Below are 14958 nucleotides of genomic sequence, written 5' to 3' on the forward strand. Positions count from 1 at the left end.
CCTTGCCTTACAGAAGGATGGGGTGAGGCACAGCATTTATTCTGCTGCCTCGGATTCATCAGACCTGTCCTACCCAGTACCAAGCCATACACCAATGTGGCAGAGACATCATTCAGCTCTGAGCAAGAAACAATGTTGCTTATTCCAGTCTTGCCATCAGGCGGACTCCTTTGCAGCCTGTGCTGTGCCCTGTCCGCCCTTCCCCTCAGCTCCAGGGTCTTTCACAGCATTTCAACCCTCCATGTCTTTTATACAGTTTTCTGCGCTTCCATTACCAAAAAGTATTTCCTCCTCCCAGCTTACTCTCCTCCAGCTAACCACAGCCCTTCCTTCCCTCCCCCTCAGCGCCCTCCTCCCACCCCGAGGAACTCCTGTTACACTTGCCCAACACCCGAAAGCAGTAACAATAAACCAGACTCCTTTTCCTGGTCACCAACTGCTGTGCTAATACCCTAATGTTGATTCTTCTCCTTGCCTTTACTTCCCCTCTTCAGAGATCAGATTTCATCACCTTCCAGCGCCTATCTGCTTTGAAGATTCGGAAGCATAAAGCTGAGGCAGGGAGGGTCAGTATGCACCACTGCAAACACTTCTGGCGTGCAGAGCTCTAGAAACAAAGGCAATCTGTATGAAAAATAAAGGAGAACTTCCTTCCCTCAGAGGCAGGCCGTGCAGAAGAAGAAATGTGCTTATCCAGAAGTTTGGAACCTTAATTATTTTTCAACTTCATTGCTAAACAAGTCCAGCTTAGTAAGCTGTTTTCGCGGCTGTATATCATTGCCCTCTGTTCTAGGCACCACTGAGGTAACACTAAGAAGCTCGCATCCCCAAAACACACCAACTGCCACGCTCGAGGAGGCTCTGCTAGCCAGCACATCCTTTGGAGGCAGAGCAGAGGGCTCTCTCAAACCTCACCGGACAAAACCACAGTCATGTTGTGGGTCACAACTATTCACAGCGGTTGGGAAGGCAGAAGAGAAGTTACCAGAAGTTGAAAGTCGATGTGGTACACACCACCAGGTCCCCTAAATGCCACAAGAAAACAAGCGTCGCACTCTGCAAACGGGTTTGTCAGCTATCTGAAAGAACAAGGATCCTCTCACATTCCCAGCCTGCTCGGGACAACTCTTACCAAACCTCCTGAAAGGAGTGATTCATTGTCTTGATCCGAGGACGTAACCGGGCACCTTACAACACAGGGGCACGGCTGATGTGACGCTGAACAATTACACAGGTAGCACTGCACACGAATATATTAAAAAACCAACCCTGGCCTGTTTTATTTTTCAAGTGTTACGTGTATGGATCTTTCTAATCTCATTAGAAATGGGTTTGAATAATCCATACAAAGAGAAACAGCACCTAAAATATGGGGAAGTTTCAGATCTTCGCCGCGATCTATTTCTTAAGTTGACGTGCCCATAACCTAACTGACACGTATTAGATTTGCATGGACCCGCTGTACCATGAAGAAAGAAAAACGCTTTCATTAATTCCTGTCCAATTTTTCAAACTTGTGCTTGCCCGCTTAAATGCCAAGTTTAAAAACAAACAGCGCGCACTTCTTGCTTCTGCTCGCTGCGCTCGATACAAGGGTTACAATATTGATCTTGGAACAAGAGCAATGTCGCTCACGTGCTAACGCCCAGACAGGACCTGAAAATACGAGGTTCATCACTGTAGTCTCTCGTACAGTGAGCTAACACGCTATAAATAGCCATCTATATATAAACACCTCAAATGTGTTTTTTTTTTTTTCCTCAAGCCATACCAATGAATATACTTACTCAGCAAGCTCTTCACATTTTAACCAAAGCTTATCCAGCTAGCAGCCCATGTTTCAAAGGGATAACGAGCTCTGGTCCCTGCTCATTAGGCGCTTGGATTAATGCTTCTGGCCATTCATTCATTAGCAGATATATTGCTGGGTATTTCCCTTTGGATCCCCACAGCTCTATCTTTGCCTCTAATTATTCTCTCTCTTTTTTTTTTTTTTTTTGGCTGATTTTACAGCTTTGTTCCAAGCAGATTGATTAAGCGTGGTGGTGTCTAAGAGCAAATCCCGCTGGACTCCTTCACCCCTGTGAGCCCCCTGCGGCTGCAGGAGGGGCTGGGGGCGCGGCAGGCGCAGGGTTTGGCCCAGCACATCGCTGGCAGCGTTAGAGATAAGCGTTAGAGATAAGCGAGCCGCCTTATCTCTGCAGAAGGCGTGCATTTAACGATCGTGTGTGTGTCTGTGAGTGTGTGTATGTGTGCAAATCCGGTTGGTTGCACGCCTAACGCCACAAGAAAATTAAAATAAAAGAGAAAAAGGAGGCAGAAGGTGACAACTTCAGGCATATTCCCTCAGGAACTTCTCCCAACTCCAGCCCCGAGCCCCTGAGGGAAGGGAGGGAGGAGGGGAAAGGGGGGGGGGGGGGCCCGGCTCCAGCGCCCTCCCCTCGGCCAGGCCGCAGCCCGCGGGGCCTCCACGGGGCCGGGCCGCTCCCCGCTCCCTCCCAGCAGGTGCCGGCCGGGGTGGGTGAGGGGACGAGGGGGTGCGAGGGGCAGGAGCCGCGGGCTCACCATGAGGAGGACGAGGCGGCCGGGCTGAGGCGGCGGCGGGAAGATGGCGGCTCTCATGGTAGGTAGACCAGGCGGCCGTGCGGGGCGCGCGGCGGCTCCCAGGCGCTCGGCGGCCGCGGCGGCTCCGCAACTTCCCCCGTCGCCAGGAAACGCCCGCGGCCGGCCCGGGGCCGCCGCCCGCCCGCCTGCCCGCCTCCGCCACTCGCTTCCGGCGCTGCGGCCTCACGGGTAATGTAGTCCCGGAGCCGGGGGCGGGAGGAGGAGGCGCGGAGGTGAGGAGCGGGGCGCTGCCGGCCGAGCGGGGCTCCCCGCGGGGCGCGGCTGCGCTGTTTGCGTAGCGGGAGGGCGCGCGTTGCGGAGGTTGCGCAGCGGGCGGGTGGGTGGGGGGATAGGGAGGGGGGGTGCGTCCTGCGGCCCTCCTGGGGTGGGATTAGGGATTATGGATTAGGGGTGGGATGAGGGATTAGGGGTGGGATGAGGGGTTTAGGGTGCCTCGCTGCGTCCCCGCCGAGCGCAGGAAGCCGCTCTGTGGTCCGAGCGGTGCTGGGTGGGGGCTTGCGGAGCGCCCGCTGCATCACATTGTGGGGGTGGGATCCCCAGTGGTGTCACGGGCTGGGTCACACCGAAAGTTCATCTTCTTGCAGTAAAACTTCAGGTTTTGCATGCAGGGTTTGGTCAAACTGCTGGTGGGAAGCCGCGCCTGGCATGCCTGGCATGGCCAGCATGTACACAAGGCGACGAGGAAGCGTGAGGAGGGAAACAGCACAGCCATATCACAGACAGCCCTCATGTCAGGTTACTGCAAGGCAGGCCCCCTTTGGCCACGAGGAAAAGTTGGGCTCGGTCTCTGGATGACCCTACAAAAACCATTTGGCCCCTCAGTTTCATGTTATATATGTGTGTGTGTGTGTATACAGCATGTATGCATATATACACACACATACATCATATATCATATCATCATAGAATGGCCTGGGTTGAAAAGGATCTATAAAGATCATCTAATAAAGATCACCTTATAAAGATCAACTAGTTTCACCCCCCCTGCTCAGGGCAGGGTGGCCAGCTACTGGAGCAGGCTGCCCAGCGCCACATCCAGCCTGGCCTTGAATGCCTCCAGGGATGGGGCATCCACAGCAATTTTAGCAACCCTGTGTTTTGCTGAACAGAACAATGCTGTCATCCCGATTATCTGTGTAACACAACGTGCTATGAGCGTAGTTTGGTGTGAAATTTCATATAACTTCAAGTCCTCTTGCTGTTCCTATGACTGTCCCTGCATTTCTGATGTCCTGATACAGCTAATGTTTCCGTACATGTTAGGTGAAAAAGAGAAAGTGAATGGTCTACTTGATTACGCTAATATAGTGTATGTTACAAATAATGCCAATTATATAACTTTTTATAAACATATCATGTAGTTATTTCCTGATTTTTTTTAAATTGTTTTTCATCCTGTACAAATATGCACCTCATTTTGTTGTTAATGAGGATCTTTATCAAGCCAGATATCTTCATCTGGTATATTCCGTATACCAGTTCATCTGTTTGTCAAATACACCAGAGGAATATCTGAGGAAAGTTACATATGTTCCTTTTATAGTTCCTCTTAATATTTGAGGAAAATGAGTGAGGAAAAGTTTCACTTGGAATGAAATGTATGAATTGCATGTCCTCAACAGGCAAAACAGCAGATTTATCGAGGCACTAGAAAGGTTTGAAGACATGTTTTCTTTAAATTGAAAACAGTCATGCTTTGGGTCTTAAAGTATGTTTGGACTTGTTTGGGTTTATGTGAGCTCTGTCCACCCTGCATTGTTATATGTGCATCTGCACTTTTATTGACTTTCTTAAGCACCAAGTCAAGTGGAGCTTTTCTGTCATTTGTTGTGGTGTTTTATGGCACTTTCTCCTTCTTCCATGGCCTTAAAGCTGGAAATGTTCTTAACCTCCTGTCACATTAGACTCCCTTCTGTTGTCTGCTGCTAGAAGTTAATAAAGCCTCAAATCCATCAATGACTTTGTTTAGGAGAAAGATTGTAGAATCCCAGAATGGTTTGGGTTGGAAAGGACCTTAAAGCCCACCCAGTTCCATGGGCAGGGATACCTCCCACCACACCAGGTTGCCCAAAGCCCCATCCAGCCTGGCCTTGAGCACCTCCAGGGATGGGCCATCCGCAGCTGCTCTGGGCAACCTGGCCAAGCCTCACCACCCTCTGAGCAATCACTTAGTCCTGTGGTAAAATAAGCATGCAAAAAATGTTTGGTGGATTTTCTGAAATATAGAGAGGTTCACTGGTAAGGAAGGAAGCGTTCATGACTTCAAGTGATACCAAACCTTGTCCTTGTCACATTCTGGTGAGGTTTGCAGTGGGAGAGGAGAGCTGCAGGACAGGAGCACATTGTTACATAGATTTCACATAACCAGAAATGGATCCAGAACTATTCATGAAGAAAAATACCTTCCTAAAGTCATAAGGAGCTCATCCTCATGCAAATAAGTGTTGAACTCCCACAGCTGGTCACTTCAGGCAGGTACAAATGCCGGGCATGCTTGGCGTTGGCAAGTAGATTGTTGAGTAAGGCACTAGGGAGATTCCTGAAATCATTTTGTAGGGGACAACAAAAGTTAGGTTTGGGGATATATATGTATATATATATATATATATATATATATATATGTATTTTAAAATCTGGCAAGCCTTTGGTGGAATGCATGTTTCTGTAGTGATTTTATGAGGTGAAAATTTCCCAAAATTCTGTAGACAGTTAACTGTGGCAAGATTTGAAGGTAGACATTCAGCTGTTTGATAATTTTGGAGAAAATCGAGACGTTTTCGAGCATTCTGAAATACAATGCAGACCTGAGCTGATCATTGGCAAGATCTTGTGGCACTGGTGGTGCAGTGAAGATAGTAATTCTGGTTCAAAAGAAACAAGGAAGACAAGTGTATTAGACGTGATTTAGGAAGGAAATAAAGAAAGAAGAGAATGCCATCCTACCATCGTAAAATCCAGTTTTTGCCTACATCTTGAATACCTGGTGGAGTTTGCTTTACATCTCAAGGGGAGTGGATATAACACAACTGGGACAAGGTCCAAATGAAATGGTCATACATACAGAAATGCTTCTGCCTGGGGAAGACCTAAATGAAGTACAACTCCTTCAGCTAAAGGAAGATATGATTGTGGAAGATGTACTAGAGATGTGTAAAACAATTACCAGTGGATAAAAACTGTTTACTGTTCCTTCCAGTACAAAGGCTAGGGGTCTTCACATGCCAAGAGCCAGCTCAAGATAGATGAAGGAAAGCAGTTCATCCATACGGGGTTTGGTTGTGCTGCAGAACTCCTTTCCAGTGGGTGCTCCAAGTTTACATAAGCTTAAGAGGAGACTAGACAAGTTTATAAAAGAGAAATTTGTTGAAGAAAATTAACAGAATTTGCTGAGTTCTAAATACACAAAAATCAAGTCCACTTCAGGAAGTGACTGAGCCAGAGATAATTCTAGGCTGGGAGAATACTTAGAAGGGAAGGATGAAATCAGACATATATTAACACTAGTTTTTGGCATTGGCCAGTTTGAGACAGGATTTAGGACCAGGCTTTTGATCTGATTCATTGTGGCTTTTCTTACACATATTTTTCTGCTTCTGTTCAGGCTTGAAGCAGGCTTAGGATCTAGAAAGCTGGTCTGATTATTTCAGTTGTGCCGCTTGGTCAAATAAAAGATACTACTTCTGGTTATAAACCTTGTCGTGCATATGTTCACAGACTGTTACAGCAGGTGGCCACCAGATAGCAAGTACTGGACGATATCAAGTCGATACCTGATAACAAACTTCGCTGGTTATTGAACCGAAGCGTGCATGTCAGCACTCTGAGGAAGGGGCTGTTGAATTTGTAGATAAGCGCTGTCCTATTTGCAGACTTTTGCAAAGCTTATTGACTGAAATTTATGTCGAAGGCAACAAAACTGTAAAATATATATAGCCTCAATATAGGCTTTTTCTGTCTGAATCTTGACTAGGGGTAGATTTAATCCATGAAATATAAATGTGTTTGTTCTATCCTGTCTTTTTAATGGGATGGTTTATTTTCTTCAGCATTGTTTGAGTACTTTTAGCATTATAGCAATTCAATTGTATTTCTTTCTTTTTCCTAGAATTGAATTCTTACCAAAAAATGCTGGTGGTGCAGATCTGACCTATGATAATACCTTGAAAGAGTATGAATATTTCAGCAAACTGCCTCTTCAGTGGTTCCTCATTAGCATCTGAAGTGCATGCCGCTGCTGTTAATGGAGATAAGAGTACCCTCCAAAAGCTAATAGCAGGTAAATGTTTTCATTGTAGGTGCATTTTGATGACTGCTTCAGGACTGAGGCTTTTGGGTTTGGCTTATTGCTCTGATCCTTAAGATATTTTTTTGTTTCTTGCTTATACAGATTTCTAGAATAAATGTAGTTTTGAAAATAGGACTGATTTTTCTGACCATTTATTATTAACTGTTGCCTTTGATTGGTACTTCCAAGTGAAATAAAATAGAAAATTGGTAAGTGATACATCCAGAAGAGTTATTCAGGACTCCTGTTTCAGGGAATTTAAAATTCTGGAGAAGTGCTCTGGGCTGAAATATTTTGGCTGCGTATCCTTATTTTTTTTAGAATTATTGATTGACTTTTTTTTTTTTGTAAAAATTGATAAACTTGTTTTTCCAGTTGATTTGTGTAGTTAATCGAGTCTTGTCACTGCTTAGAATTTTGGGACAAAATAAGTCCTGTTTGTTGCTTTGATGCTCATACACTAATGTTTCTTGAGAGAAATGAAAGTGAAGGAAAGAGTCTGGCCCTATGGAAGCTGAAGTTTAAAATTTCCCATCCATTAAAAAGCCCAAGATTTAATCTTCCCTCTCTGTCCAGAGGCTGGTAGGTCTTTCCAGGTTAGTAGTTTCCAAAAGCAGCGTATGTGCTGTGTTCCAAAAACAATCTTAGACACATTTGGAAGGCTGCCCTGATGAAGACTATGCTTATCAGCATTTCTGATTAAATACAATTCCAGCTGATACTGTAAAAGTTTTATTTGGTCAGCCTATATGAAAATTCCATTCCTGAAGCTTGGTGACTGTGAAATAATAATAATAAAAAACCTTATTCTATGCCATTAACTGTCAGTTTTAATGGCTATGATGGACTTGATGGTAATCACCTTAAACCAACAAACCAGTATTTGTGGAACATTTTATAAACAACAGCTGGGCAGTCGATATGCAGATGCTTCTAGAAATCTGTGGGATGCAACTACTTTAAATACATGTTTTTAGAAGTTCTCTGCCTGCACAGGGAGGGGAGAAGGTCTGAGCTTTAAAATCCTGGCTAACAATCAGAAGTGACAAGAAAGTTTGTGCTGACTTCAGTGTGTTTTTATTAACCTCACAGCCAAATGACATATGTTGAAAACACAGAGGAAGAAGTACTTTTGTACTGCTGGTATACCTCATCAACTATACTGCAAAACAGATGTTAGAACAGACATGGAAATCACTCTTCTTCTAAAGATGATCATGCAGCAACAAAATAAAAACACTTTGTGTTATTTGTACACGGGAGAAAAAGCTACGTGATCCTTGCAGTCTTTGCTCTAATGGCAGAATTTGGCTCTTGCACTTTGTTATGTCTTGACAGGATATGACACAGACTTTTCTTGTCCTGTCTGGGCAAAAGCAAGAAGTATTGCCTAGCAGAAGAAGAATGCATCAGAGTAATATTTTTAGCTGTTTACCAGGCGCTGTTGAAAGTATAACTCAATGCCAGAAGTAAATTGAGCAATTGGCGTTATTCGCTGAACTTGATGACTGCACTTAGCAGCATCATATAATTCAGGACAGTACATCAGTGTCGTGTGCGGGTGCAGGATTGCTTAATAACATGATGCTAACACAGCTCGCCTTTGCGTCGGATTGTGCTGATAGCAGTACGTCCAGTAAGATCAAGTCTTGCTTTCTCCTTCTTTTAGGGAGGGAATTGATTCACTGTTTTCCTCCGAGATTTCCCTTTTTGGTTGCTGACATAGGAGGGGCATGGAGTTGGATTAAACTCTCTCTTAGGAAAATAGCAGCCTCTCTACTCTGTTTGATAGTTACTTCTTTTCCCACCTGCTGCAGCTTATGCAGCCTGTGTGACTGTGTGCAAACATATACACTGTATTTTTCTATAATTCATAAATACGGACACATCTGCCCCCCTCACCAGTAACATGTAATTTCAAAGGAGCAGGTGTTTGAAATCGTACAGTGTACATTAGATACTATGTTCTTTTTGACATCCCGTAGCAATTAATGAGCGTAAATAGACAAAAGCAAAAGGTTAGAAGAAAAGTTAAGAGAAAGGGGATTTTGGTACAAACTGTCCCTTTATATTAACCAGACCTGATGCAGGACTTTTTAAGCAGCTTATAGGTTAAGTACCATAAAGCACTACATAAATGAAGTATTTAGTGTATAATCCATATGCTAACTCTTTGCATTACGTGAGTTGACAAGTACTGTATCACATTGTTCTGGAATTGTATGATCTAAGGCTTTGGGGAATACTGACAGTATTTTCTGGTTGTTTTTTTGTTTGTTTTTCACAACACTGAACATGTATTTAATTAACATTACCTCCAGTGCTTCAGCACATCTGTATCACTTTAATCTTACACAAAAAGGGAGTAAAAGTTAATTTTCTGTTTGGAGGGTCATTTTTGCTTTTAATGTTTTTATGTAGAGTTTAGGGAAGATGCATCTAATTCTTTAATTATTCATAGGAACACATAAATATGCATAATTGGCATTTATACTCAAAGGTCCATTCAGTCCACCTCCTCATTCTACAACCCTTATTATGTACCACTCAGATACAAGTATTTTTTAAACATCTGCTGTGATGTTTTATTTTAAACATTAATTATACATTCTCAGTTGCAACTATGCAGTTCCATGCTTTTGATTGATTCTTCTCTCTGCTTCTCTTCCATATTCTGCAGTGGGGAAGCGTGAATAAACCTCAGGTCAGGTATTACAAAAGGCAAGATTCCTGCCGGATACAGGAGACGATCTGTCTTTTAAAAATACAACAGACTTCAGGTCCTACTCCTGTCCTCTCTCACTCCTGCTATGGTATGAAGAACACAGAGAAAAGTTAGTGTCTGATGTGACTGCTTGCATAGCCTGTGAGGAAGCAATGAGGTCTGAAAGTGGGAGTTACATTTCAGAGCTGGGTTGTGCAATCCCGTGGTGTTCCTGACCCCTGTTGGCAACCAGATTGTGAAATGTGTAATATGGGTGGGGTGGGCTGAAGGTGTTGATCGTGAAGAGGGAGGGATGAAACAAACTTCATTAGGCAGGCATGTGGAAGAGGATTTCATTTATACACAGCACATTTTAATTACACCAACGTGTAAATATTTAGAAGGCTATCTGTGCTATCTTTTGGAGCTTAGCCAGTTTAGGACCTGCTGGTGATAGAGTAGCTCCTGGTCCTTGTCCTGTCTCCTACCCTGAGCACAGAGAGGTCCCTTGAAAAACCCACAGGACTCTCACCATTCTAAGGGCCCTACAGAGGCTTGCAGGCAAAGAAAATAATAAAGAAGAAAACTGTTGCTGGCTGAAAATAGTTTGTTTACCTTAAAAAGCAGTCAAATCACTGGCATAAAGTTTTGAAAGTCTTGCTCATTTTTTGCTCAGACTGCGTGCAGTCATGGAAACCCTTTGTCATCAGCGACATCATTGTTTGCGAGCTGGAGGGAAAAATAGATGCCTGTTGCTCCATTTGAGCAGGGTTGCACTTGAGCTTTACACCATTTTTGCTATTCTTATCTTCACCCATTTCTTTTAGTCTCTACATTCTGTGTGTCCTCTAACATTTTGTAACAGAAAGGCAACTTGGAATTGGAAACTTAACTGCTGAATTAAGAACAAGTATCATGTGAGCAGAAGCCACGTACATATGTCTGACTGGGAGAAATGCAAGCTTTTGTATTTCTGCTTAAAAATGTATGTGATTGTGCAAGTCCCATCAGCTGCAATATATTTAAGACACAGGCTCTGTTCACACTGAGCAGTGGAGTATAGTGATGTCTATATTGTCAGACTAAACTACTAATACTGGAAGAACTATACTTCATTAGCTAGAGGAACTGGCATGTTTGTTGGGATCAGTGCCGTGCTAGCTTATGGTTTGAAACTCATTTTGTGTACGTTGCTGCACAGGGCTGCGTGGCTCTTCATAGCTGGCTTTGATTTTTCCGTAGTATCCTTTGTAAAACAGCAAAGGTATAAATTTGAAAAAAGCATTTATTGTTAGCTAAAATATTGAGATGTAAGACATCAACAGTTTCACAATATATAAAGCTTAATTTATTTTGTTTCTAATAGAGGAAAGAATTACCTTGAAATTGTAATTGTACAATGAAGTTGTCATACTTTGGAATGAAAGGCTAACAAAAATTTTCACAAGTTAAGGAAAATAAATAAATAAATAAATAAATATTGTATTCCCTTGTTTAACTCATGTTACATGTTGAATTATTTTCCTAATGAACATGATGTTAATTAAAAAAGCGATGTTCCTTTCTGTGTACTGCTTTCTAATGCACTTAGTAAAGAGTACAACATTTCGAGCAGAAGTAAAGAATTAAGGGCTTCAGAAATGAAATTGAGGTAACACTTAAGTGAATATTTAAATACAAGTGCTTTTTTCTCAAAGTTTTGGTTAAAAATTAGAATTTAAAGACAGTAACAACTGTGTATGTAGTATTAGTAAAATTACATTGCCTATTTATTTTTTCATGTCAAAATGTAGTTATATATAATAGAACTTAAATAATAATCAAAGATCTTTCAATTTAGCTTTTAATTCACCTTTAGAAGCATTAGAAACTACATTTTTGAAAGTCTTAAAATCACTTTTAAATATGCTACCATAAAATTAAACCTCTTTAATGTCTTCTGTTTTGATGTAAAGAGCAATGAGTAGGGTAGAAGCAATACTTCATCTTCTCCAGATTGTTCAGACCAACTTCTTACGTAGCTTTTATACTTGGCCCAACTGGAAAAAAAAATGCTTGTATAAGTTTACAAATATGACTTTCCATTACTTGGTTTAATTATTTATTTATTTATTTTCTGAAGAAGAAAAACATATTTGGTCATTTGTTTACTGAAAATCTGAGACTCAGCTGTTACGTTCATTACGTGAAAATTTCTAAAGGGAAAAAAAAAATAAGAAGAGGAAAGCTGTCAAGGGTATGTGCAGTTCCCAGTGGCTTATCTACAGAAGGTGGAATCACAGCTATTCTGTATCCTCACTGAGGTAATAATACGGTAGGAGAAGATAGCATCCTATTCAAGCAGGTTGAAGTTGCATAGAAATACAAAACAAATATATACATGGTAGGAGTCTAAAAAATGAGATGGGAGAAGTAGATGGCATGCTTTAAATGGGGCTGTTGATAATACAGTAAGAATGTAAGATTTGTGGAAGGGAAGGCATCAATGTGGATAACAATTTTTTCTATGTACTTTGTATTCTGATACATCAGTGGAAGCCATGTAGGTGAACGAGTGGTGATACACATTTGAAAACCAAAGCAGAAAAGAAATCTTGATTTCAAAGAAAATTAATAAATGACTAAATAAATAAAGATAAATAATAATAATAATGATTTCAAGTCTAAGAAAGAATTTATCATGTTAACGTTCTTTTGCTCTCCCTCCAGCCAGAGGGTGATGTGTCTGACGTGCTAAGGCAGATCGGAGAGCCTGAACCGACAGGAAGCACAATAGCAATGAAGGTTACTCTCCTGTATTGGGTAAATGACATACTGAGGATCTAATCCTAAAATTAAATTGTTAGGAATTGTTAAGGAGTTGACAAGTGAGATTTTGGTGAACTCACAACAGGACCAGCTCATGAGTTGATCCTGATCATTGTGTAGGACCTGCATCAGAACGCTACTGAGAGAGATTTTGTAACCCTTGACCAGAGTGTGCATGCATAAGCAACAGCAATCTGGTATATATGGTAACTCTAAAAATGGTGAAGGACGTTAGAATAAAAACACTTGCTAAGAAGAATCCAAAGATGAGTCTGAAGAGTAAACTCCTTGCTTTCAACGTGAAGCAAATGGAAAATCACTTCTCAAAAGAAACAGTTTAGGAAGGTCAAGGGGAAGCAAGCATGGGTTAGCAGCAGTGTGAGGGTGGATGTTGAAAGCAAGAAGGTGTTCTTCAGAAAGCATAATTGGTCTCTGAGGAAGTTAGAGGTAAAAAAAAAAAAAATTCTTTGGGAACAATTTGCTGGAGGCTTAAAAATTAATTATAAAACTTGTTTTAATGTGAGCATGACATGTCGCTCTAATAGATTGTCAAGATGGTGGGGGAGTCAAAGAAGACAAAGCCGTAGACGAAGAACAAAATGAATTTTTCTGCATCTGCATTCACAGAAGAGCTTAGAAAGATTCCTGAAAGCTTATTTTTTTGCAGAACAGAAGGGCCTTTCTCCATGCAAATCACAGTCTCTAAGCAAGAGAAGGTATTACAGGATGAATCATCAGATCTACCTGGTATTCACTCAGCAGTTTTAAAGGAACTCAGAAATGAAGCAAGTGAGCGAATGATTGCTGTACCTGGTAATACCATGCTTAAGAGTGTTTTTTTTTTTTGGTGAGAGGCTTGGTTGGTAGGGAACAAATGTTAGTCTTTAAATATGGATCGAGGGGAGTATCAATCTGCTTGACTCTTCTACGAGGTGAATCAATTGAAATTATAATTAAGAATACAATTACTGGATATGTAGATAAGTATAATATGCTGGGGGGAGTGGAGATTTCTATAAAGAAAGGGCATTGCTCAGCTGGAGTTCTTTCACAGCATCAACAATCACGCAAACAAGGGAATATTTAAAAAGAAAAATGAATTTACCTGTAAAAGTTCAGTGTTCCTTGAGTAACCATAGATTACAGTCCCATGTGGAAACAGAAATATGAAACTTTGTAGTGGGGGATGCACACTGTAAATTTTTTTTGAACTCTGAATAGGAATACAGTGAATAATCTTTTCAATGAGACCTCAGACTTCTTATTTACCCTAATTGCTGCCTTGCTAACCATAAAAATTCAAGAAAGATCAACAAATATTTTTGTAGTTTCATTTCATAAGGCACTATGAAGTAAATAATGGTATTGATGCACTATTGTCATCTTTATGCTTTTTAAAGAAATACTGCAGTGAATAGGCTTCAAAGCTCATTTATTTACAGTGTTTACAGATTTCATAAGGAGTTTGGTTTACATATTGTTGATATTTTTTAAGTAATCTTTACAGCCAAGCTCTGTATAACTATTCTAAAACGATTTATAATTCTGCCACTGCAGAAAGTTACTGGTAGTAGGTGTATTTGTGGAGCTGATGTTTTCTAGATGTATGTTTTTCTGTCAATATATTTTGAAATGTCCTCTAAATGTTGGTAAAAAAAAATAAGGTGAAAAGTAATAACTTTGTTTTTATGTGATACTCCATTAGTTTGCTCATCCTGTTCATTTATGATAAAAGTACTATTTTACCTGAAAGTGCCCTTTAATGAAAAGGTACTATTTTTAGTTAGATACTCATAGAATTATTTGATTTATGTTATTATTTTTATTTTTAGGAAACTCTGAGCTGAAAGATAAAGAGGACCAGTTTGGAAGAACTCCTCTGATGTACTGTGTGCTGGCTGACAGGCTGGACTGTGCAGAGGCTTTGCTGAAGGCTGGAGCAGATGTTAACAGAGCTGATCGTAGCCGAAGAACTGCTCTCCATCTTGCAGCACAAAAGGTAATTACAAGGGAAGTGCTCTGCTGTTATAGAAACGTAAGGCGTTCGCAACAGGTATAAAGGAGGTTTTCTTGTATTGAATCAGCTTCTAGTGTTTTTAGAGGCTTTCATTAGTGTAAGAGGTCAATAATGCTAAACTACATATATTTAATCAGCGTAATTGTAGCTGTCTGAAGAGACAGCTCACTGATGTTTTTAAGAACTCATACTCTCTAGGAAAAACGAGCCGTGTCTAGGTTGGAACAGCCAGTTCTAAGATTGGATTCTGTATACTCTCACACTTCTTAGGACATCACCATTTATTTCAGTGGATATAATACTGTGTATTTTTAATTGTTAATGCTATGGCTGAGACTGCCATGGCTACAGAATACCAAATCGGTGCCAGGACCAGGAAGGAAATGCAGTGCTATTCATTTTTCCTTCCACAATTTTAGTCTATAATACTGTCCTATTACATTGTCCCAGTGAAGAGGCGCTAAAGGAAGATTTTAGCAATAAAAGGGAATTTAAAGTATAATTTCAGAGCTGCAGTAG

General features: G+C 41.3%; 2 protein-coding genes across 7 annotated transcripts in view; one reads left to right on the plus strand and one right to left on the minus strand.

The window, feature by feature from the left end:
- The window catches only part of ERP44 (endoplasmic reticulum protein 44), a 45774-nt gene extending 42990 nt beyond the window's left edge, over nucleotides 1-2784 (minus strand). Inside the window, exon 1 of the mRNA XM_027451857.3 lies at nucleotides 2566-2784. Within this exon, the coding sequence (XP_027307658.1) occupies nucleotides 2566-2622 (57 nt within the window). The 5' untranslated portion in view covers nucleotides 2623-2784. The remainder of the gene's footprint in view (nucleotides 1-2565) is intronic.
- Nucleotides 2709-14958, plus strand: part of INVS (inversin) — an 88809-nt gene continuing 76559 nt past the window's right edge. The window contains exons 1-4 of one of the 6 annotated variants that reach the window (XM_013107045.5): nucleotides 6762-6901; nucleotides 12324-12416; nucleotides 13090-13235; nucleotides 14255-14421. In XM_013107045.5, coding sequence (XP_012962499.3) covers nucleotides 13109-13235; nucleotides 14255-14421 — 294 coding nt within the window. In that variant the 5' untranslated portion in view covers nucleotides 6762-6901; nucleotides 12324-12416; nucleotides 13090-13108. Of the gene's footprint in view, nucleotides 2838-6730; nucleotides 6902-12323; nucleotides 12417-13076; nucleotides 13236-14254; nucleotides 14422-14958 lie in introns of those variants that run through there. The other 5 variants (XM_013107048.5, XM_027451847.3, XM_013107046.5 and 2 more) reach the window with 5 other exon arrangements.

The sequence above is a fragment of the Anas platyrhynchos genome, chromosome 2 (assembly GCF_047663525.1).
Source record: "Anas platyrhynchos isolate ZD024472 breed Pekin duck chromosome 2, IASCAAS_PekinDuck_T2T, whole genome shotgun sequence".
Classification (NCBI taxonomy): Eukaryota; Metazoa; Chordata; class Aves; order Anseriformes; family Anatidae; genus Anas; species Anas platyrhynchos.